Source organism: Eurosta solidaginis, chromosome 5 (genome assembly GCF_040869045.1).
Source record: "Eurosta solidaginis isolate ZX-2024a chromosome 5, ASM4086904v1, whole genome shotgun sequence".
NCBI lineage: Eukaryota > Metazoa > Arthropoda > Insecta > Diptera > Tephritidae > Eurosta > Eurosta solidaginis.
Genome location: NC_090323.1, coordinates 161,383,903 through 161,410,887, shown reverse-complemented (window position 1 = coordinate 161,410,887; position 26,985 = coordinate 161,383,903). Strand labels below are relative to the sequence as shown.

At 36.1% G+C, this 26,985-nt stretch overlaps 1 protein-coding gene across 3 annotated transcripts in view; it reads right to left on the bottom strand.

Moving 5' to 3' along the window:
* Nucleotides 1-26,985, bottom strand: part of chb (chromosome bows) — a 59,147-nt gene that overhangs the window by 5,439 nt on the left and 26,723 nt on the right. For all 3 annotated transcript variants that reach the window (XM_067756556.1, XM_067756558.1, XM_067756557.1), the window contains exon 2: nt 3,244-8,015. In XM_067756556.1, the coding sequence (XP_067612657.1) occupies nt 3,366-7,910 (4,545 nt within the window). In that variant the 5' untranslated portion in view covers nt 7,911-8,015 and the 3' untranslated portion in view covers nt 3,244-3,365. The remainder of the gene's footprint in view (nt 1-3,243; nt 8,016-26,985) is intronic.

The following is a 26,985-nucleotide window of genomic DNA, read 5'->3' as shown; positions in this document are numbered from 1 at the left end:
GCAATCCGTATTTTTTTTGGTATCAGAAAAATAATCCCTCTCCACGCAAACTACTAAAACAATATCAAATTACAACAGTATGCTCCCAAAATTATGCTACAAAAATTTGTACCTCCAAAAATCACATTAATTCCCTTTGAAAAGTAAAAAAAAAAAACAAAAAGAATTCCACATGAAATTATTTTTGCTAATTTAACTTTGTGTAACACTCCATACTTTGGAAACTGCCGCATGCTGCTGTTTTTTTGTATTACAGTATTGCATTTAATGCGTTTACCTATAGATTAAAATAATTTTAAATAGTTTTTTTTTCTTTTTGTAACAAATACCCTACAATACGTACGCACAGACATCATACCCACCGCCGTCCTAGTACACAGTTATCGAACAGCATAATCCTTTACAGGTAACTAACACTGGGTAACAAATTGTATATTTTTTGTTTGTTTTGCGGGGCTAATAAATGAATGCAATCGCTTATGTGAAAGATATGGACCGATATAATAAAACATTAAATTTTTTGTGTATACGCAGGTAAGTTGTATTACAGCTATAATATATATGTCACCCGACCTATGAAAAGGTGGCTTATGACTCAAAAAAACAGCTGTTTCTCGCAATTTCTTTTTTGAGTCATAAGCCACCTTTTCATAGGCCGGGTCACATATAAACATTGAAAAAAGGCTCATTCTAAATCGTACGGTTGGTTTCCGTTGAGCTTTCCTCATACCTTGACTTCGAGAGATAAGTGCAATGTCCTCGAAAAGTCATGTTCAAAACATCTCTATTTGTTGCGGCGCTTCACGTTCCATAAACTCTGTGCAGCCACCGTGCCACAATCAAACATTGAACTCAACCGTTAAAGTCAAAGGAGGGGCCAGTTTGGTTTAAATTTGTATAAGATTTCTCTCACTTTACAGTGCACTTCAGCCTTGGCATGTGTAAACATTTTTCCTCATGGTAATCTGTATTTCCCAGAACTTAAGTGTATGAGTAATGTGGGAACAATCAGACACCAAATCTGGTTAATGGAAATGAACGAAATTAACAAAACAAAATTGACAAGCAAATATAGGAGAAAGGGTTAAGGGAAGTGATAATGATAAGAAAAGTGGGCACAGAGAAAGCAGTATAATAGGAAAAGAAAGAAGGGGAAAAATTAAGAGAAGAAGCGGGTTAAGGGGTCAGAATATACCCGCGGTAGGCATGCCTGTCGTAAGACGCGACTAAAATACCAGATTCAAGGGGCTGTGTAGCGCAACCCATTCAGGTTGCCAGCGCAATATATAGCTTCTCCAAACCCAATTGCCAACCGCACCTATCCGCAGCGAATCCTGTTTCACTAACAGACGAGGCTCTGCATACCCAAGCTCCTCATGGAACTTGGGGATGGGGAGGGAGGGATGGCCTGAAGGTGTAATGTGGCCATATAAATCGTTCCCGAGATGGTCGGGCTAGCACCTTAATGGTGCTGTGTTACCGGAGCGCACCGGATCTGTATCCGGCAAAGGACCATCACATCGATAACACTCCCCAAAGCCTTCGGGGAGAAACCTTATCGCTACAACAACAACAACAACAACAGGGAAAGAAAATAAATTTAAAGAAAAAAATAAATGAATAAAAGGATAAAAATAAATGGATGAGAAAGGAAGGAAATGTGTTAACAAAGGTTGAAATGGCCGAACCTCACATAGACTAAATGAGTCCATAGTGTTTATATTACCCCAAACCGTAACTAATACTTAAACTGAAACAGCTACCGATAACGGACGAGAATCCGAATCGGAAATCGAACGAAAGTGATACCGTAACCGAAACCAGACTGAAAGCGGCATTGAAAACGAAACCGAAAAAAAACCAAAATGAATAAAATCCGAAAGTGAAACCCCAACTGGACAGGAATCTGGACCGAAACCGGAATCGAGAATAGACCAGCGCTAAAACCAAAAACGAAACCGAAAACGAAAGCAAACCTACACCGGAACGGAGGTCAAAGCCGAAATCAAATTTGGAATTGAAACCGGAATCGAATCTAAAGCCAAAACCAAAACTGCAATCTAGAAAGCGTTGGTGTGGAACGTAAAGTGAAACGAAATGTTACGCAATTCCTAACTTACTGGAAAAAAAAAACTTAAAGGTGCGCTTTTGCCTTTTATAACTTAATAAATGTTGTTTCTGCTACCTTAGGCGGTATTGAGTTATACGATCACAGATGGAAATCCATTTTTAAACAAACGACAAATATGAAATAGTCAAATTTTCTATGAAAATAATAAGTAATAAATCCGATTAATCATTTCCGAGCTATTATGTTTGAAGAATGGTTTTCGAACACGATACGGGCCCCGGTTCAAACCTTTTTCGTCAACTTATTCTAAAAATATCGTAACAGAAGGCGCAAACGAATGTATATGAGCATTAGGGTGGCCACAAGAAATCAATTTTAGATTTTCCGCTGGGGCACCCCCATAAAATATGCCAATAGATTAGAAAATGATACATACAAAGTTTCAAGCCAATCCAATAATGTTAAAAGGTGCATCATTGAGGTAAAAACAGCGATTTTTCCGAAAAAATATTTTGTTTCGTCAGTAAAAGTGAAAACATTTATGCCAGGAACTTGATTCGTATACCATTCGATAGGTAATTTATTTGTATTGATTTTGATCTTAATAATATTTTTATAAAACGGTTATTTTTTAGCAGTTTGTTCATTTATAAGATAAGGTCATAGTGTATATCCCTAATTTTTAATTTCCATGCAAACATCTATGGACATTACAACATTCAATGGTATACGAGTCAAGTTCCTGGCATAAATGGTTTCGCTTTTACTGACGAAATACGAAAATTTTTTCTGAAAAATCGCTGTTTTTCCTAACTTTGACCTCAATGAGGCACCTTTTAACATTATCGGATTGGCCTGAAACTTTGCAATAATCATTTTCTGATCTATTAGCTTATTTTAGGAGGGTGCCCCGAAAGATAGAATAAAAACTAAAATTCAGCATATACATTGTAACCACCCTAATGAGCATAAAAATGAAATATTACATGAGAATACAAAAAAAAACAATTTGGATATTTTACCTAGAACTATAATAATATAGATCTTTCATATCAAATCACATTCATTTTATACCCGAATAAACTGTTACACTGTGTAAACAACCAATAAACTAAGCAACTAATCAAACGGCTACCAAAGAAGTGAATCGACTTAATAATAAATACATTTACTTGTGCCTGCTCCTTTCTTATTGTTGCTAAAATCGTTGTTGTTACTGCTGCTGCTACTGTCGCAATTGCCGCTGTTCTGCCTGCAGTTGTTCTTCACGCATACCATGTGCCGTACGACGCAATCATGAAGATGATGCAGATGAATTTTTCGTTGAACTACCACCACCACTACCACCGCCTCCGCCCACGCCGCGTTGCTTGTCAATATAAACATTTAATAAACGTACCTTACTTGGATTCAATACCGATAATTTCGGCTTAACCTTTTCCTCACCCATTACAATATAAAGTTTAACAATACAAAACACGGCAGCTTTGCGTACCATCGATTCACTATCATCGGTGAGACGTGCCAAATTTGGAAATATACTATCCAAATGTAATTCTGTTAATTCGGCACCATGACGATCAGCGAGCTCTGTAAGCAACTTAACAGCGCATAAATTAAGCGGATAACTACTTGTGGCAATAACAGGATTTACAATATTAATGGTAGCATTTAATGGTAGTGATGATACAATACGTGGTATAATTAAATCAATTTCACGTGCTGTCTCTTTACTATGTTGATAACAATTTATAATACGTAGTAATATGAGTTCAAGAAAGTTTATCCAAGTATCTTTCATTTTAGTGCTACGCACAATTTTGCCGAGTACGCTTATGACGGCAATCATCACTTCCGTTGTTTGTGAATCGAGTAAGCCAAGTAACATTTTCATGATGGCACGAAAATGTTTATTAGGCAACTCACAATTGCCACCTTTAATGCATATTTCTAAATTTGCTAAAGCTTGCTGTATCTGTTCAACGGGCATATCAGTTTTAAGCGCACAAGCGATGCGAATAATTTCACTTTCAGCCAAACCATTTTCGAGTACCAATTCACCATTTGAAGCGATTGTATAATTGCAGCGTGAAGTGTGATGTGCCGATGAGCCGCCAACACCACCACTAGCTGCTATGTTAGCATTTGCTATGTTCGCTACTGCCTGTGTGTTGTTGGTGCTCGTCAAACGTTGATGTTGCTCCAAAAGATTCGCATCCAAACGCATTGTAGTGCTTTCGGGTGTATTCGATTCGGTTGTTGTTGCAGATTGTGTTTTAGAATTGGAAGAAGCACATGAATCTTGTTGATCATACTGGTGATGGTTGTGTAGATAACCATTATAGCCATTGGCATTGGAGAGTGAATGAAATTGACGCGTTGTGCTATTTGCAGTGTGCGCATCTACACCAAAACAATTGCGTATCTCTTCTGTAGTTTTATGTATGTTGTGTTGCACATCTGCTTCTGAATAGAGTTCATGATCGACTGATGCTTGACGCGAACGTGGACTAGTATTGAATTGTGGTTGTAACGATGAGAATGGTACGAGTGAGGGACTCTGCAGCGGTTTAGGACTGGCACTTGAATGTGGTGAAGATGGTGAATTAGTGCCTGAAGTGCTATTGCGTCTTAAATGTGCTTGTATTATAGCTTTTGCGGTATCTTGATAACCTTTTGGTAAATTTGATAAAAGCTTAGTCATTTGTGGTGTGCTGCGATTGTAGAGCGCAATTAAACATTGACGCGCTTGATCACGTAAATCTTTACTTTTCGGATCACCTGCTAATTGCACAATCTTTAATATGGCCTTATCCACAGCTAAGGGGCCATCATCAGCAGGAAAATCGGTGGACTTGCAATAACTGGTCGCTAAGTCGGTGAGAAACTTTAATATGGCTATTTTTGTTTTAGTACATGGTGTTTGAGCTGTATCGGCTAATATGCGAAAGACATCACGCAATTGTTGATCGGTTGGAAAATATTCGCGCACCACCTGCAACGTTTTACCAATTTTGATGTGCATTGAATTGAGTAGCTCGGTGCCAAGTTTATTGAACAAACGTGTTAGTAAAACAAATAACCAATCTTGCAACTCATTGGCGTGTGTTAGAATTAGCTCGGTCACCGCATCAAGAAACAATGAATACACTTTGGTATGTGGATCCATGAAAAGTTTACGAAACATATCTAAAACAGCTTGTAATTGTTGTGGTGTCAGCTGATTGCCATCGGCTAAGTATTGTGTTAAACTAATAACGCCATCCTTACGATCCGACCAATGCGTCGATGCACAATATTGTATAATGGTTTCAATATCATCGAATGGTGCGCGCGTACAACTCCAATCAAGACGATTGCGTGAGCCCGATAACGAATAGTTCGAATTATTTCCACGTGTCATAGACGAATCAAACGAACGCTCCGAACACACCGACGATGCCTCGGAGTCGTCCGATTCGTCGCGTGACAACAACTTTCGACCCATACGCAAACCGGCCGTGTAACCACGTGAATATTCCCCATAATCAATAACACGTTCCGCTTCGGGTGAGAGCGCATCTGCTAAGGCATTTTCTGCTTCGCGACTTTGTTGTAAAATACGTGCTGCTGCTAATGGTCGCACATTACTACGTTCCGGTGTACGACGTGCTGAGCCAGCTGTGCTATTTGTAGCATAAACGCTACGCTTCATACAGACGCGCGTTGGGCTTGTTTCTCGTGAACTTGTTAGAGAGCGTGGTATGCCAGATGCTTTTTTCGGTATTGTACCCGTTATTGGTCTGTAGCCGCCATACTGTTCGCGCAACTTAGCGCTTGGTGAGGTTGAGCGCGAACCTGGCTGTGATTGTGATACGCCTGCGCGCCCCCGCGTGCGCGGTGAAATTCCAACACTTGCATGTGCGCCGCCAGCAACCGTAGTTGCAGCACCAACACCACCACCACCCATATACCGTGGACGCGGTAAAGAACCAGTGGCTGCTGCTACGGTGCCACTTCCCGTTGCACTATTTGTATTATTATTAACTGTACTCAATTTCTTGCGCGGATAAAATGAGTATTGCGCACGCGCTTTAGCACGTTGTGCTGCTGCAGTATCTACCGCCGATACGCTACGCATACCAGCTGCGGGTTTTTGCAATGAACCTGGCGAACGTTGAAAACGTGTTGTACTAGGTGCGGCAGAACGCCGTTCTGCGTCAATGAGCACATTACCAGCGCCACCATCACGCTCACGTTCGAGCGCACGTTGTGATGCAATATCAAGTGTGGTATAAATTTGATCAGCCAGATCGGGAAAGTGTCGCCGAAAGCGCCAATAAGCGCGTCTGGAGTGACGTCGTGCCTCATTGTCTGCGTCGCCAATTGAACGCTTGAGCACATCTCGCAATTGCGGTGAGCAGCGTTCCATTGTTTTTGTTTGCCATTCATCGAACATAAGGCAAAGCATTTCACAGAGTGCAGCGCGAATATCCTTAGATTTTGATTGTTGTAACGTTTCTGTAATAAGTTTAACCATTTTTGGTGAATGTGTATATTTTATGATATATTTGAGAGCGATGGATGATGATGATGCAATAACTTTGGCTGAGTTTTGTATTAAATTGATGAGCGGCTCCAAAATGGACACACAGAATGGTTCAAATTTGTTGCGTAACGTTTTAGCCATATAAGCAATTGTAATGCAAGCTTCACGTATCACCTGTGAACGCAGCTCTTCCCTAAGTATATCAAGGAAGGGAATTGAAAGATCTTTAATTTGCGCTACAAATTGCGGTTGTGAATGTATATTTAACATAAGTAATGAACGCACTTTCTTCAACGAATCGATACGCTTCTCCCAATCGGCATTCTTATCGCTTATTACAGCAACAATATTTCTATATATATCATCCATATCCTTTTGATGAAATATAGTTAATTGTGGCACAATTTCGAATGTGGCTTCGAATATATCCATTGTGACAGCGCCAGCGTCGCCTGGTGCACTTGCAGAATCGGTACCACTTGGCTTCATACGCATCGCTGCCGAGATGGTACGTTTAACAATTTTTGTTGGGCGCTCACGTACATTCACATTATCCAAATCATCATGCCCATTATTCGCTGATGCTGTCGTTTGTAACGCTGATTTCAGTAATAATCCCTCAGCTTTAATTTGATCAAATTTCTGTTCTAAAATTGCTAATTTTGTTGCGGGTACATCGTCCATTTTACGTAAATCGGCTCGCAAACGATCACCAACATGTTTATAAATCTCGACCAGCGTTTGTATCGCTGCATCACGTACCGTGGCTGTAGGATCACCCAATAAAGCGCTCAACGGTTGTATGTAGGTGCGTACACTTAACTGTGACGTACCATACTCATTTAATGTATTAACAATTGTTTGTAAAAATTCTTCACGTACTTTTGAATTTTTATGCTTAAAACATGATGCTGCTAGTTTATCGATTGTTGTTTGTGGCGCTAGTACTTTATATTCCATTAGAATTTGTAATAGTAATTGTGCTTTTTCGCGCACAGTATCTTTGCTATCGCCCAAACGATCGATTACGTGCGGTAAAACGGTTGCAGTGTATGCATTAAAATCTGGTCCAAGTCTTTTAATCAGTTCAGAAAATGCTTCTAATGACTTTTGTGCTATTTTAAAATGACTACCCGTGAGCCATGGCATAAGCCCGTCGACAAGCAAGCCCATGTCGCTGCAGACAATCGAATTTGTCTCATCGCTGAGGAATGTGACCAAGTCTTCGGCGAGTAACCCTTTGACTCGCATATCTGCCTTTGGCATCATTTGTATGAAGCCATCCAAGTCGGTCGGTTTACGATACGCCATTTTTGTGTATTTTTTTGTTTATTTTTTTTGGTGAGTCTTAAAGGAGCGTAGTTGCTGTGGCACGGCTACGGCAAATAGCCGCCTATTTTGGATTTTTTTTTATATCTGTGGAGAGACAAGAAATATGAAAACATATTAATAATGTCATGTTTTACCGAGAACTATCAAAAATATGTGCAGAGCAGGGTCTTTTTATATAGATTTCTGAGTGGAATATAACCAGATCTTGGCTGCCGCACAGTGTGATATATCATCAACCTAGCTGATATGGGAATAAATAATTAATTTTTCTAGCTCTACTCACCAACTAAGGCCTTTACATAAAAATAAATATGTTATTTGTAAACATTTATTATTATTTCACCAATTTTTTAAATCAAGAAAGGCTATATCAAAGTTAGAAAAATTCATTAGAGAAAACGTATTATCGTGAAGAGCATATTTTTATACTCAGTTGAGCAGAGCTCACAGAGTATATTAACTTTGATTGGATAACGGTTGGTTGTACAGGTATAAACGAATCGAGATAGATATAGACTTCCATATATCAAAATCATCAGTATCGAAAAAAAATTTGATTGAGCCATGTCCGTCCGTCCGTTAACACGATAACTTGAGCAAATTTTGAGGTATCTTGATGAAATTTGGTATGTAGGTTCCTGGGCACTCATCTCAGATCGCTATTTAAAAAGAACGATATCGGACTATAACCACGCCCACTTTTTCGATATCGAAAATTTCGAAAAATTGAAAAACGGCGAGAATTCATTACCAAAGACGGATAAAGCGATGAAACTTGGTAGGTGAGATGAACTTATGACGCAGAATAGAAAATTAGTAAAATTTTGGACAATGGGCGTGGCCACCGCCTACTTTTAAAAGAAGGTAATTTAGAAGTTTTGCAAGCTGTAATTTGGCAGTTGTTGAAGATATCATGATGAAATTTGGCAGGAACGTTACCCCTATTACTATATGTATGCTTAATAAAAATTAGCGTAATCGGAGAACGACCACACCCACTTTTTTTAAAAAAAAATATTAAATCAAATTTTAAAAGAAAAGTTAATATCTTTACAGTATATAAGTAAATTATGTCAACATTCAACTCCAATAATGTTATGGTGCAGCAAAATACAAAAATAAAAGAAAATTTCAAAATGGGCGTGGCTCCGCACTTTTTCATTTAATTTGTCTAGGATACTTTTAATGCCATAAGTCGAACAGAAATTTGCCAATCCTTGTGAAATTTGGTAGAGGCTTAGCTTCTAGGACGATGACTGTTTTTCTGTGAAAAAGGGCGAAATCGGTTGAAGCCACGCCCAGTTTTTAAACACAGTCGACCGTCTGTCCTTCCGCTCGGCCGTTAACACGATAACTTGAGCAAAAATCGATATATCTTTACTAAACTCAGTTCACGTACTTATCTGAACCCACTTTGTATAGGTGTAAAAAATGGCCGAAATCCGACTATGACCACGCCCACTTTTTCGATATCGAATTTTACGAAAAATGAAAAAAATGCCATAATCATAAGTATACCAAATACGAAAAAAGGGATGAAACATGGTAATTGGATTAGATTATTGACGCAAAATATAATTTAGAAAAAAACTTTATAAAATGGGTGTGACACCTACCATATTATGTAGAAGAAAATGAAAAAGTTCTGCAGGGTGAAATCAAAAGCCCTTGGGATCTTGGCAGGAATACTGTTCGTGGTATTACATATACAAATAAATTAGCGGTAGCCGACAGATGATGTTCTGGGTCACCCAGGTCCACATTTTGGTCGATATCTCGACAGCGCCTTCACATATACAACTACCACCACTTCCTTTTAAAACCCTCATTAATACCTTTAATTTGATACCCATATCGTACAAACACATTATAGAGTCACCCCGGTCCACATTTATGGCGATATCTCGAAAAGGCGTCCACCCATAGAATTAAGGCCCACTCCCTTTTAAAATACTCATTAACACCTTTCATTTGATACCCATATCGTACAAACGCATTCTAGAGTCACCTCTGGTCCACCTTTATGGCGATATCTCGAAAAGGCGTCCACCTATAGAACTTATGCCCACTCCCTTTTAAAATATTCATTAACACCTTTCATTTGATACCCATATCGTACAAACAAATTCTAGAGTCACACCTGGTCCACCTTTATGGCGATATCTCGAAAAGGCGTCCACCTATAGAACTAAGGCCCACTTCTTTTAAAATACTCTTTAACACCTTTCATTTGATACCCATATCGTACAAACAAATTCTAGAGTCACCCCTGGTCCACCTTTATGTCGATATCTCGAAAAGGCGTTCACCTATAGAACTAAGGCCCACTACCTTTTAAAATACTCATTAACACCTTTCATTTGATACCCATATCGTACAAACAAATTCTAGAGTCACCCCTGGTCCACCTTTATGGCGATATCTCGAAAAGGCGTCCACCTATAGAACTAAGGCCCACTCCCTTTTAAAATATTCATTAACACCTTTCATTTGATACCCATATCGTACAAACAAATTCCAGAGTCACCCCTGGTCCACCTTTGTGGCGATATCTCGAAAAGGCGTCCCCCTATAGAAGTAAGACCCACGCCCTTTTAAAATACTCATTAACACCTTTCATTTCATACCCATATTGTACAAACGCATTCTAGAGTCACCCCTGGTCCATGTTTATGGCGATATCCCGAAAAGGCGTCCACCTATAGAAGTAAGACCCACGCCCTTTTAAAATACTCATTAACACCTTTCATTTGATACTCATATCGTACAACCAAATTCTAGAGTCACCCCTGGTCCACCTTTACGGCGATATCTCAAAAAGGCGTCCACCTATAGAACTAAGGCCCACGCCCATTTTAAAATACTCATTAACACCTTTCATTTGATATCAATATCGTACAAACGCATTCTAGAGTCACCCCTGGTCCATGTTTATGGCGATATCTCGAAAAGGCGTCCACCTATAGAACTAAGGCCCACGCCCTTTTAAAATACTCATTAACACTTTTCATTTGATACCCATATCGTACAAACGCATTCTAGAGTCACCCCTGGTCCATGTTTATGGCGATATCTCTAAAAAGGCGTCAACCTATAGAACTATGGATCACTCGCTTTTATAATACTCATTACCACCTTTCACTTGATACCCATATCGTACAAACACATTCTAGAGTCACCCCTGGTCCACCTTTAGAACTATGGCCAACTCCCTTTTAAAATACTCTTTAATACCATCCATTTGATACACATGTCATACCAACACATTCCAGGGTTACCCTAGGTTCATTTTCCTACATGGTGATTTTCCCTTATTTTGTCTCCATAGCTCTCAACTGAGTATGTAATGTTCGGTTACACCCGAACTTAGCCTTCCTTACTTGTTGTATATAAGAATAAGTAATTGCAATAAACTTAAAAAAATGTAATCAAAATCAAAAAAATCAAAGTCGATAAAAAATATAAGCTGAAACTGGATCGAACTCTTAATCTAGGTCTGAGATGTCGGAGCCTTGATTAAAATTCGCTTCTGGGTTTGACAATAGTTTAAGTACTCTTTTGTCGAATGCCTCATTTGCTTAAATTCATTCGAGTTCTTTTCTGAAATAGAGTACATTAGGGGATCGGCCGACAAAAATAAATCTTGCATTGTATATTTACGAGACATATTTCTTGTAATATTTCGCCTGTATCTCTTAAAATCTTTATTCTCTCCAGTGCTTCCTTTGAGAGCTTTCCTGTTGGAAGCGCTGCTTTATTAATAATGTCTGCCCCATGAATCAAAATTTTGTGAATGCTCGAAGGCATTTAAAATACCATAGGTACAAATCTACAAACATTTTTGTGGATAAAATGGCATACTTTCGAAATGCTTCGGAATCAACGACGAATCCACATTACATAGTTTGAAGTATGACAGCAAATCGCTTAATTAAATTTTCGTCAACTCCCGTTATTTCCGCAGCATTTGAAGGGCATTGGAAAAAACGTCTGGCTGTGTTGCTATCATTGGTCGTCCCAAAGCCTTGTTTTGGAAGATCTACTAATAAACCCTTGTCTTCTTTAAATCTTTTTTTCTCTCTTCAACAATTTTTTTTTTCCGTGCCTTCAAGAGTTTTGTCCATCAACGCTGGCAGGTGGACTTCCGCTGACAGATCAGTTATAAGAATGGATTCCTTTGGAGGATATCATGCAATTTTTTCTTTTCTAAGAAATTCATATGATGTGTAAATGTCAACATATCTTTGTTAAGCCCCAGATCGTATTTCTAAATACCTTTTAACTGTAAACTTTCGATTTATGTATAGAGCTACTGCCTCTTCTGGAGTATATTTAACTAACACTGATGCTGGACGAGTAAGGGCATGTTATATTTTAGTTGCGTCTGAAGTAATGCTGCATACCGCTGACCCGATAACCTCAAGCTAGAAGCAGTTGCAAAAGCCAACTCTTCTTTTGAATAGTTTCTTATCAAATGTGATAACTTTTTCCTTTTCGACTGATGGCTAGCCTCAGAAAAAGATATCACCGGGCATCCCTTCTTCTTTTAAAATACGTCTGCAACTTCTCGAAATCTCGAAATGTTCGTCCCTTGAAATTGCCATATTTCCTGAAAACAAAATATTACATGAAAACCTGCATTTTCCTACAGCTAAAGTTGTACTATGTTAGTTTTACGAATAGTAGCAAACAAATTTAGATAAAAATTAAATCGGATAAAGGCGGATAAATCAAAAAATTTCAAAAATTTTACTTAATTTAACATTATCCCACATTACATGAAAAACTAATTTCTGTTCAAATAAAATCGCAAAAATGTATATTTACTAAAATTAGCATACCTCAGAAAATAAATACAATATTATATTTTAGCAATTCAAGTATAACTCACAGCAGGACAGCAATTTAAACTTCCACATTCAATGGCAAAAAGTCGAGCTAAAACTCTTTCCCAATTTATATGCTTCCAAATAAAGCTCCGTTAGTCGATTCCTTAGTTCAAATTTCCTAGTTTTTTATTTTTTCGCGTAATTATGTATTTCTAAATAGAATTTCAAAAGAATTTTTGTAAATCAATGATATACTTTTTATACCTTTCATGAAAATGAAATGGTATATTAATTTCGTCACGAAACCGAAAATTGTAAGTCCTTAAAGGAAAATAGATAGACCCACCATTAAGTATACCGAAATAATCAGGTTGAAGAGCTGAGTTGATTTAGCCATGTCCGTCTGTCCGTCTGTCTGTTTGTATGCAAACTAGTCCCTCAATTTTTGAGATATATTTATAAAATTTGGTGAGCGGGTGTATTTGGGTGTCCGATTAGACATTTTTCGGAACCGACCGGATCGGACTACTATAGCATATATCCTCCATACAACCGATTTTTCAGAAAAAGAGGATTTTTGTAATATCTTACCCAATTTAACAGATTGAAGCTTCAAACTTCACCATATACTTTCGTATATTGCACATATTGTTGCCCGAAAAAATTGATGAGATCGGTCGTATATATAGTATATATCCCCCACAACCGATTGTTCAGATAAGGAACTTTTCGTAATTACTGCTCCATTTTAAGAGCTAGAGGCTTCAAATTTCAACGAATGCTTAGGTATATAGCATATATTGTTGTCTGAAAAAATCATAAAGATCGGTGGTATATATAGTATATATATGTTGGTATATATAGTATATATATATAGTATATATATATATATTTTTGGCAAATTTTAGCCCCATTTTAACAGCTATAAGCTTCAAATTTCACCGAATACTTACGTATATAGCATATATTGTTGTCTGAAAAAATCATAGAGATCGGTTGTATATATAGTATATATCTCATACAACCGATTGTTCAGATAAGAAACTTTTCGCAATTTCTACCCCATTTTAACAGCTATAAGCTTCAAATTTCACCGATTGCTTACGTATATAGCATACATTGTTGTCTGAAAAAATCATAGAGATCGGTTGTATATATAGTATATATCTCATACAACCGATTGTTCAGATAAGAAACTTTTCGCAATTTCTACCCCATTTTAACAGCTATAAGCTTCAAATTTCACCGATTGCTTACGTATATAGCATATATTGTTGTCTGAAAAAATCATAGAGATCGGTTGTATATATGGTATATATCTCATACAACCGATTGTTCAGATAAGAAACTTTTCGCAATTTCTGCCCCGTTTTAACAGCTAGAAGCTTCAAATTTCACAAAATGCTTACGGATATAGCATATATTGTTGTCTGAAAAAATTATAGAGATCGGTGGTATATATATTATACACTTCATACAAACTGTCATTTTTGCCCCTTTTTTACGGCTAGAAGCTTCAAAATTCATCAAATTTCATCAAATAGTTACGTTTACGTCATATATTTTTGAAATACGTGATTCGTAGTCATAGTTTTTACATGCAGACCACAAAAAACGTGAAGCTTTGCATCCTCACACAGATTACCTACCTATTTTTTATTTTATATTTATCTTAAAAATCGTTAAGGTATGCAGATCTGTTCACTATATATTTCTTATCTTATACATCCGATTATTCGGAGATTACGAACGGGATAAGATTATTGTTCAGCCCCATTCATGAAAGGTATGAAGTCTTCGGCACAGCCGAAGACAGTCCCGTTCTTACTTGTTTTAATTAATAATTTCTAGAACATGAAAGTAATACATTGTGTGCCGTGTTCAAACGCTCTAACTCAGCATACTTTTAAAAATTCCCATATCTGAATTTGTTTGAAGAAAATCATCAAATTATATAGTGAGCATTCGATTAGCTGAAAACGGAAAGGATCATGAAAACAATGCGGCAACAGTTCAGTATTGACCACGAAAATAACTCCGGAATGATCACAAAACAGTCCCGATCAGTATTGATTACGGATTTATAGAAATGATTCTGAAATAGCCCTGGAATCAACCCGAAACTAATTCTGATATAATCCCAGAGTAGTATATAATTGATGCTTAAATAGTCTTAAAATTATCCTAATAATACCTCCGAATTATCCGAAAATTATTCTGAAATGATACAATTTATCCTGAAAATAGTCATCACAGGTTTTGCATCGTACTCTTGATAAAAGACCAGTTCATTGATGGAATTCCCGTAACTATACCGAAAATAAATTTTAACTGATCCCAGAGTAGTCTCGAAGTAATGCCGAAACATTCTTGATGATTCCAAAAGTTCCCGAATACAATTACATGAAAATGTCTCGAAAATAGTCAACACGGGTCTGACCACGGGCCTTTTTTCCACTCATCACAGATCGGCCAAAATCGTCTCTATACATTGGCAAACAGTTACCCCCAATAACAACTACACATTAATGTACTGTATTTTTCTTATTATAGAACAGCATCTCTGATGCGTATACCGTTTTCACACAGAATTAAAAATAATTTAATTTTTATTGTTACATTGACAATAAAATTCGAAGCACCAAGCAAAACCGACTGGATTTTTTATTCGATTAGGCATTAAATAATGCAATAATGAAATAATTAAGAATTTGTATTTTGTATGGAGGATTGAGTTCAATTAGGGCTTTAATGTAGAAAACTTGACTAATTATTTCATTAAACCTTTGTGTGAAATTGGCATATCATTTAATTAAAATCGATATGTTATACATCAGGAAACTACGAATGCTATCGGGTTTCTTTACAAAATACCACATCACTGTTGGGCGACCCCTCTTGAAAGACTTTTTTCTAATTGGAAAAAATTGTTTCTAAATTTTTGATGTTGCTTTTCACGGGAATCGAACCCAGGATCTACGGTGCAGTAGGCGGAGCACTCTATCACCACACCATGGCGGCAGCCAAACATACCCGTACCACTTGAAAACACAGCGACCAGTGCGTATACGTAACATTTTTCTTATGTGGGAAAAAAAGAGTCAGCAATAACTGGCATAAGCGGTGGTAAGCAAAAAGGAATACTGGTTTTACTCCTGACAGATACACCTCAGAATAAGGTAAAAGAAGGGGTACATCATACGCCTTATTTTAGGCGTGTTTATTTATTTATTTATTTTATAAAAAATAAATGTTGCCTAAACTTAAAGAATACATGATAAATAGAACCCAGCTCTAGTCGATACGTTTTCTATTACTTTTAAGGAAACCGGATTTTCTTTTTATTTTTCTTATAGCATACTATTCCTTACGCTACCTGGTTCATAAACCTTATAATCAGGTTATTGTAGTCGTATATAGCACTGTAATACCTTTTTATAACGCCTTATGTAAGAGTGATTTTAGTGTGTCATAAGCTTTATGTAAAAGATCCTAACACAGCAAGTAGTACCTTATAATAAGGCATAATCTAAGTCTTATTTGATTTGGTACATAAGCCTTATAATAAGGTTAGTGATAGAACTTTTAGAAAAAGAATCAACACGGGTACTCATATGAAATACAATACAAAACAAGTAAAGGTTGTAGGGTTATATTTATATTCAACTTTAAATGTACCTACTTTAAATAAATTGAATTTTTGGTTCTTGTTAATTTTTTATATTTCAATTTTGAAATGATTGTTTCAACAATTTTCATTCTGATATAAAATTTTTAAAACGAATTGTTAGCATACATTTAGGAGCCATTATAAGATAAAGATATTTTATAAAAATAAAATAGTGCGTATACAATAAATAGTGGTATAATTAACAACTACCACATTGGCGATCAGCCAGCCTTTTTTAAAACGGTGCAAAACAACCCCAAATATAACTACAGCAAGATTAGCAGAAAATTTACAAATGCTAGGTGCCATTACTTGGTCAACTTGTTGAGATCCTGAACGCTAAATGTATAAAAAGCTAGAAAGCAACAACATCAAGAAGAAACAAGTAAGGAAGGCTAAGTTCGGGTGTAATCGAACATTACATACTCAGCTGAGAGCTATGGAGACAAAATAAGGGAAAATCACCATGTAGGAAAATGAACCTCGGGTAACCCTGGAATGTGTTTGTATGACATGCGTATCAAATGGCAGGTATTAAAGAGTATTTTAAGAGGGAGTGGGCCATAGTTCTATAGGTGGACACCTTTTCGAGATATCGCCATAAAGGTGGACCAGGGCTGACTCTAGAGTTTGTTTGTACGATATGGGTATCAAATGAAAGGTGTTAATGAGTATTTTAAAACGGAGTGGGCCTTGTTCTATAGGTGGACGCCTTTTCGGTATATCGTTATAAAGGTGGACCAGGGGTGACTCTAGAATGCGTTTGTACAATAAGGGTATCAAACGAAAGGTGTTAATGAATGTTTTAAAAGGTAGTGGGCCTTAGTTCTATGGGTTGACGCCTTTTCGAGATATTGCCATAAAGGTGGACCAAGGGTGACTCTAGAATTTGTTTGTATGATATGGGTATCAAATGAAAGGTATTAATGAGTATTTTAAAAGGGAGTAGGCCTTAGTTCTATAGGTGGACGCCTTTTCGAGATATCGCCATAAAGGTGGACCAGGGGTGAGGAGTGGGCCATTTTCGGGATATCGTTATAAAGGTGGACCAGGGTTGACTCTAGAATGCGTTTATACATTATGAGTATCAAACGAAAGGTGATAATGAGTATTTTAAAAGGGAGTGGGCCTTAGTTCTATAGGTGGACGCTTTTTCGATATATCGTCATAAAGGTGGACCAGGGGTGACTCTATAATGTGTTTGTACAATATGGGTGTCAAATTAAAGGTATTAATAAGAATTTTAAAAGGGAGTGGTGGTAGTTGTATATGTGAAGGCGTTTTGGAGATATCGACCAAAATGTGGACCAGGGTGACCCAGAACATCATCTGTCGGGTACCGCTAATTTATTTATATATGTAATACCACGAACAGTAATCCTGCCATGATTCCAAGGGCTTTTGATTTCGCCCTGCAGAAATTTTTCATTTTCTTTTACTTAATATGGTAGGTGTCACACCTATTTTACAAAGTTTTTTTCTAAAGTTATATTTTGCGTCAATAAACCAATCCAATTACCATGCTTGAACCCTTTTTTCGTATTTGGTATAGATATCGAAAAAGTGGGCGTGGTCATAGTCAGATTTCGGCCATTTTTTATACCAATAGAAAGTGAGTTCAGGTAATTATGTGAACTGAGTTTAGTAAAGATATATCGATTTTTGCTCAAGTTATCGTGTTAATAGCCGAGCGGAAGGACAGACGGTCGACTGTGTATAAAAACTGGGCGTGGCTTAAAGCGATTTCGCCCTTTTTCACAGAAAACAGTTATCGTCCTAGAATCTAAGCCGCTACCAAATTTCACAAGTATTGGTAAATTTTTGTTCGACTTATGGCATTAAATGTATCCTAGACCAATCAAATGAAAAAGGGCGGAGCCACGCCCATTTTGAAATTTTCTTTTATTTTTGTATTTTGTTGCACCATATCATTACTGGAGTTGAATGTTGACATAATTTACTTATATACTGTAAAGATATTAAATTTTTTGTAAAAATTTCACTTAAAAAAAAAAAATTTTTTTAAAAGTGGGCGTTGTCGTTCTCCGATTTTGCTAATTTTTTTTAAGCATACATATAGTAATAAGAGTAACGTTCCTGCCAAATTTCATCATGATATCTTCAACGACTGCCAAATTACAGCTTGCAAAACTTCTAAATTACCTTCTTTTAAAAGTGGGCGGTGCCACGCCCATTGTCCAAAATTTTACTTATTTTCTATTCTGCGTCATAAGTTCAACACACCTACCAAGTTTCATCGCTCTATCCCTCTTTGGTAATGAATTATCGCAATTTTTCGATTTTTCGAAATTTTCGATATCGAAAAAGAGGGCGTGGTTATAGTCCGATATCTTTCATTTTAAATAGCGATCTGAGATGAGCGCCCAGGAATCTACATACCAAATTTCGTCAAGATATCTCAAAATTTACTCAAGTTATCGTGTTAACGGACATGGCTTAATCAAATTTTTTTTCGATACTGATGATTTTGATATATGGAAGTCTATATCTATCTCGATTCCTTTATACCTGTACAACCAACAGTTATCCAATCAAAGTTAATATACTCTGTGAGCTCTGCTCAACTGAGTATAAAAACGCTCCTCGTTGATGTAAATTGCTGGGCAACAATTAAAAGCAGAAAAAACATCTCAGCTAACAATACACATTGAGCTGAGAGCGTAAACCTTGTGCATTTAAGCCAAGTCACAGTAAAGCAGAATTCCAATCTACAATCCAATTCCAAACAACAATATAAATTTATGCCCCTATTACGGTATACAACTCAACTTAGTTGGGTTGTAATTAAAACAACTCAACTTTCAGACAACTCAACTCCTGTTTGGTATTACGAATTACAACTTATTTCAGTTGAAGTTGAATTGGCGTTGCCAACCTTGGAAAGTGATGATTTGACAGATAAATGAACAGCTGGTCAATTTTTGGCTGAAATTTAAGCATTTGCAAAAGTGATTTTTGCCGTCTTTCAGTGAGTTTTACAGCTCCGGCTCACGCTCAATTTTCAAGGAAATGCTCTGGATCATTGAGAGACTTGAGAAGCAGATGTCGTGAAATTTTCGCACACGTGAAATGTGATAGGCAGATGTCGCCGCTGTTTTACATTTAACTCATACGGCGAAAGGCTAAGAGCGACATCTATTTTTGAAAAAGTAGGTATATTAAAGGCCGCGTTGCCAACCTAAAAAGAAGTAATTAACAAATTATCTGGCTCACAAATTGAACCAGACTTCTATCTGGATTTATCTGGCTCAAATCGTTGTTGTTGCAAAGGATTTTGCCACCGGATGATAGCTGTTGTTATTACAAGAATTATATGATATGAAATCTATTTTATAATGGCGAAAATGTTGGTGAGTGACATGTCGCGAATACGGAAAACATTCGCGTGATCATTCCAATTCCTTGGAACTACCTAGCACCAAGTAAGAAAATGTTAAGGTGACAAATGATGAGCTTGAATGAAGTTATTTTGCACATTTGAAAGGAAGCATTTTGCTCATTACTAAACACAGTTAAGGACCATTTCCGCAAACGCTTTCGAGGGAAGGCTGTACCCCTATTTTAAAATTATGCGCCACACTCAGATTCCTTGCTGATGGCAGCTATCAAAAATGCTGTCGAAATGATTTTGGTGTTGGACTGGTTTTAGATATTACTGAGGAGCATATTTGTGCGAAGTGGATTAAAACCCAAACAGCAAAAATTTTGTATTACTCTAAAACAGGATTCCTAGGTGTAGTGATTAGTACCAATGGGACTCACGTTCGCATAATTTCACCTATTTTGGTGGTATCCGAACTGCGGCCAGCCTCGTCCAACTTCGGAATGTCGCTCCATAAAGTCAAAAAGTTATTCAAAGTAATCTTTCGTTTAAACGTTGCTTTTTATATAAATGTGTACAAAATTGTTGATTGTTGTTTGATTAAAAAAGGTTTAACTACCGGCTTTAAATTTTTTAGTTTTTTTTTTTTTTTTTTTGTAACGTTTTATGAGCCCGTGTACCATCTAACTTTTATCGAAGTTGGTATCAAAAGACGCCTTTCGATCTCCGTTTTTAGGATTCGAAAGAGGAAATTAAAAATTTTATTTCTGTCGAAAAATATTTACAAAAACCCACAAAATGGCCCCGAGAGGGTCCGAAATATGAGGCCCGATCCACAGTTTTTTTGCACAGAATATCTTTCTGCGTTGGCGGCCTTTGGCCGCGATTTGTAAAAATAACCCTGGGTGGGTCTAACACCTTTCTGCATTAGTGTGTACAAAAAATCTGGCAAAATACAACCATATGAAAATTTGAACCGAAATGATATGACAGATATTAAATTTTTAATTTTTATTTTCGGATTCTTAAATCGGGGGTCGAAACGTGTCTTTTGATACCAACTTTGAAAATTTTTGTTAAAAATTAGGTGGTGAACCGTCTTGTAAAACGTTACCTTTTTTCAAACCAACTGCAAAATTGTATGAGACAACTGCTAGTAATCAGTTGTAAGATTTTGACGTCTTTGACAACTACACCAACACAAGGTTGTAAACGGTAATGCCACACAAAGTTGTTAACTCAGCCGACATTTTTTTGACAGGTTGATTTGTAATCTGTAAGACCAAATTGCGAAATTTCCACCCAACCAGAGTTGAGTTGTAAACGATAATAGGGGCATTAACTAAAGAATTCATTTGAAATAAAGAGCAGTGAACTACAACAACTACAAATTTAATAGAAACAACAGCTCGCCCGTGTGAGAACGTGTGGAGAAGGAACTTAGGAAAATTTTTTACGAAGTTTTGGGTCTTCTGGACAAACACCTTATTTCAAAATCAGTAAAAAATATACAATTGCGACAACTATAAACAACAAATAAAGGAATTTGGTGAGCTGTATCTAACATTTAGTTTATTTAAATTTATATTATTTATATGTATATTTATGTATCAAAATAGATTAAACATTTTTGTTTTGTAAACGCTCCTTTCCGGACATTTTTTTTTTTATTTCTTCCTATAATATAATTTTTGTAATTATTTTTATTAACAATGTTTCATTCACCATCAAATAATACACGTACATCTACACTACGAAATCAATGCCCCTATTACGGTATACAACTCAACTTAGTTGGGTTGTAATTAAAACAACTCAACTCCTGTTTGGTATTACGAATTACAACTTATTTCAGTTGAAGTTGAATTGGTGCTGCCAACTTCAGAAAGTTGTAATTTGACAGATAAGTGAACAGCTGATCAATTTGTGGCGAAAATTTAAGCATTTGCAAAAGTGATTTTGTTATTACAAGATAATATATGATATGAAATCTATTTTATAATGGCGAAAATGTTGGTGATTAACATGTCGCGAATACGGAAAACATTCTCGTGGTCATTCCAATCCATTGGAACTACCAAGCACCAAGTAAGAAAATGTTTAAGTGACAAATGATGAGCTTCAAATGAAGTTATTTTCCAGATTTCAAAGGAAGCATTTTACTCATTACTAAACAAAATTAAGGACCATTTCCGCAAACCGTTTCGAGGGAAGGCTGTACCCCTATTTAAAAATTATGGGCCACATTCAGATTCCTTCCTGATGGCAGCTATCAAAAATGCTGTGGACATAATTTTGGTGTTGGACTGGTTGGATATTATTGAGGAGCATATTTGTGCGAAGTGGATTAAAACCCAAACAGCAAAAATTGTATTTTACTCTAAAACAGGATGCCCAGGAGTAGTGATTATCATAATTTGACCTAGTTTGGCTGCATCCGTACTGCGGCCAGTCTCGTCCAACTTCGGAATGTCGCTCAATAAAGTCAAAAAGTTATTCAATGTAATGCTTCGTTTAAACGTTGTTTTTTCTATAAATGTGCACAAAATTTTTGATTATTGTTTGATTAAAAAATGTTTAACTACCGGCTTTAAATTTTTTGTTTTTGTAACGTTTTATGAGCCCATGCACCATCTAACTCTTATCAAAGGTGGTATCAAAAGACGCGTTTCGATCTCCGTTTTTAGGATTCGAAAGCGGAAATTAAAAATTGTATTTCTGTCGCAAAATATTGACAAAAACCCACAAAATGCCCGAGGGTCCGAAATATGAGGCCCGATCCACGGTTTTTTTTTTTTGCACAGAAGATCTTTCTGTGTTGGCGGCCTTTGGCCGCGATTTGTAACAATAACCCTGGGTAGGTCCAACGACTTTCTGCGTTAATGTGTACAAAAAATCTGGCAAAATATAACCACATGAAAATTTGTACCGAAATGATATGATAGAAATTTAATTTTTAATTTTTGTTTTCGGATTCTTAAATCGGAGGTCGAAACCCGTCTTTTGATACCAACTGCAAAATTGTATGAGACAACTGCTAGTAATCAGTTGTAAGATTATGACGTCTTTGACAACTACACTAACACAACGTTGTAAACGGTAATGCCACAAAAAGTTGTTAGACTAGACAACTCAACCGACATTTTTTTTTTTTTGACAGGTTGAGTTGTAATCTGTAATACCAAATTGCGAAATTTCAACCCAACCAGACTTGAGTTGTAAACGGTAATAGGGGCACAAGTAAACGATTCGCTTATTGATTTGGATAATGAAAATTATCAAAATGATTTACCAAATCCATATGCGAATCAAAATAACGAAATTTTTGCTACATCGGTAAAACTTCCCCAATTTTGGACTAATTGCCCTGAAGCATGGTTCATCCATGCTGAAATGCAATTTAGTCGAAAGAACATTACTCAGGAAGGGACAAAATATGAATATGTCATAACTGTACTTCCGCAGGAGGTAATTATGACAATTCTTGATTTTATTCAAAATCCTCCGGAAGATGACAAATTTTCTGCATTAAAGAAAATTTTAATTGAACGGCATTCATTAAGTGAGAATTCCAAGATAGATCGAGTGTTATCCGATTCAGAAATGGGAGATCGTAAACCTTCTGAATTTTATCGGTCTCTAGTGCTACTCTCTGGAAACAATTTTAGCAAGGAAATGCTTAAAAAGCTTTGGATAAGGAAGTTGCCAAAAAATTATGTATTATCCTCGCTAGTTCGAATTCGACTGAAATAAGTGAATTAGTTAAATTAGCCGATAATATTTGGGAAGCTTATAATAAAAATGAAATAGCTCCAGTTAGTAATTTTCCAAATTCTAAAAGCGAAAATGCAATTATTTCAAATTTGGTTCAAACAACTAACATTATTTGCAAAAATTTTGAAAAATTATCATTAGAGATCAGTGAAATTAAAAATCAGATGAGTCAAAATTATTCAAGGTCCCGATCTTTTAGTAGGAATCGCTTTAGAAGTCCTTCTAGATATCGATCAAAATCTCGTGACAACCCAAATTGGCTCTGTAGGTATCATTATGTTTGGTAATCAGGCTTTGAAGTGCGAACAACCATGCGCTTTTAAAAATAACAATAGTTCGTCAAACTAAAGTCATCCGTTGTTGCGGCGACAAACAACGGAAATTTAGACACCTTTACACGTCGCTTATTTATTTTTGATAAAACAAACAAATTGAATTTTTTAATAGATAGTGGAGCAGAAATTTCAGTGCTTCCGGTTTCAAAATCTTCATGTTCGAAAAAGTCATCAGATATTATTCTAACGGCAGCTAACGGTTCAACGATTTCGACATACGGTAAAAAACTTTTAAATATAAATTTAGGACTGCATCGCGAATTTCCGTTCACGTTTTTAATAGCAGATATAGGAAAACCAATTATCGGTGCTGATTTTCTGTGTAAATATGGTCTATTAGTTGATGTTAAATGCAAATGCTTAGTAGATCTGGTAACAAGTCTTTCAGTTTGTGTTTGTAATGTTTCGCTACCAAAAGTTTTCGCTGTTGATAACAAATTTACAAAGTTATTGAAAGAATTTCCTTCTTTATTTTCTGAACCAGATTATTCACAACCAGTTAGACAACAACAGTTCACAGACTAGTCACTGAAGGAAATTTGCCATTTTCTAAACCAAGGCGTTTAGACCCTATTAAATGCAAAGTAGCTAAAACTGAATTCGATTTTTTAGTAAAAACAGGGATATGTAGGCCTTCTAATTCAGCGGTGGCATCTCCTTTGCATCTTGTACCCAAGAAGGAGTTAAATGACTGGCGTCCTTGTGGAGATTTTAGAAGATTAAACGTTGTAACAGTCCCTGATCGTTATCCTTTGCCCCATGTTCATAACTTCAACATGAATCTCAGAAATAAGAAAGTATTTTCGAAGCTAGATTTGGTAAGAGCTTATCACCAAATTCCAATGGCAGAAGAGGATATCTATAAAACTGCAATTACTACGCCTTTTGGCATGTTTGAATTTTGTATGAATACCTTTCGGGCTTAGAAACTCCGCGCAAACTTTTCAACGGTTTATTAATGAAGTAGTTAATGATTTAGACTTTGTTTTTACATACATTGATGAGCTCTTAGTGGCAAGCGAAAATGAGGAACAACATTTCAAAGATCTTCGCGTACTATTTCAGCGCCTCACGGAGTACGGTTTAAATATAAAACCAAGTAAATGTACTTTTGGCGTAACAAATGTTGACTTTTTAGGACATAATATTTCTGAAACGGGAATTAGACCCTCGGAAGAAAAAGCTTTAGCCATTCGAAATTTTGATCGTCCAAAATCTATTAAGCAGGCACAATTATCTATGATTTAATTAATAGAACAAATAAGAAGCGAGACAAGATTTCAATTTTGGATGATACATCTAATAAAGCTTTCGAATGCATTAAAGATAAGTTTGCATCTGCGATATTGTTAAATCATTTTAACAAAGATGCAAAACTTTATTTAAATGTAGATGCATCCAATACGGCAATAGGTGGTGTCATACATCAAACGTTTAATAATGTATCAGAACCACTTGCATTCTTTTCAAAGAAACTGTCTCCATCCGAAATTAAATATAGTGCATTTGATAGGGAAATGTTAGCTATTTCTTTGAACATTAAACATTTTCGTTACCTTCTAGAAGGACGTCAATTTACAGTTTTCACAGATCACAAGCCTCTAGTATTTGCTTTAAATTCAAAAACAGAACGCAGTCCAAGACAAACTAGACATATGGAATTCATTGCACAGTTTACGAATGACATTAGGTATATTAAAGGACAGGAAAATGTTGTAGCTGATACATTATCTCGTGCGTTTGAAGTAGAAGCGATTAATAATTCGGACATTAATTTAAAAATTTTACAAAGTGAACAACAACAAGATAGTGAATTAAGCAAACTTACCTCAGAGCAAACATTTTTAAATTTGAAACTAATAAAAATTCCTGTTCTTAACTTTAATATATGGTGCGAAGTGTCAGGAGAAAATCCCAGACCATTCATTCCAAACAATTTAAGAAAAATAATATTTGATATGTTACATGGGATTTCACATCCTGCTAGTAGAGCTACACGTCGTTTGATAGTTAAGAAATATTTTTGGCCAAAAATGAATAAAGACATCAATACTTGGTCCAAAGAATTTATAAGTTGTCAAAAATCGAAAGTACATCGTCATACAAAATCTCCAGTTGTGAAAATTCCAATTAGATATTGTCGGACCCTTGCCTGTTTCAAAGGGATATCGTTACATATTAATTATAATTAATAGATTTACACGTTGGCCAGAGGCATTCGCGCTAAGAGATATTTCTGCAGTTACGGTTGTAAATACATTTTTTAAGGAATATATTTCACGTTTTGGGGCTCCATTGGAAATAAAAACGGATCAGGGATCTCAGTTTACTTCAAACTTGTTTTCAGAATTAACGAAACTTCTTGGAAGTCATCAAATAACGACTTCTTCCTATCATCCCCAAGCTAATGGAATGATAGAACGTTTCCATAGACAGCTTAAATATTCAATAAGGGCTAGGAATGGGTCCAGGGATTGGTATAAAGAGTTACCAATAGTGCTTATGGGTTTGCGATCGATTTTTAAGGAAGATATTTCGGCAACACCAGCTGAAATGGTTTATGGCCAAAATTTAAGATTACCTGGTGAATTATTTGTTTCAACTACAGAGAATGTAACTTCAGCGGATGTTTTAAGTAGTTTGCGTGATCATTTTAAAAATTTTAAATCAAATTTGGAACATCATCAAAATTCTAGCGGTATTTTTGTTCCAAAAGATTTAAAAGATTGTCATTTTGTTTTTGTACGTGTAATAAACAAACATTCCTTGCAGCATCCGTATGAAGGTCCTTATAGAGTTATTGAAAAGATATTAACAACTTTAAAATTTAGATAAATAATGAAATTAAATCTATTCCTATTGATCGTTTAAAACCAGCAATGATTGATAAAATACAGATACCTAACACAAAAACAAAAAGAAAGTTACTCTTAATTTATTTAACGTTAAATCTCCGGAAGGGGGGAGTATTGTAGGGTTATATTTATATTCAACTTTTAATGTACCTACTTTAAATAAATTGAATTTTTGGTTCTTGTTAATTTTTTATATTTCAATTTTGAAATGATTGTTTCAAAAATTTTCATTCTGATATAAAATTTTT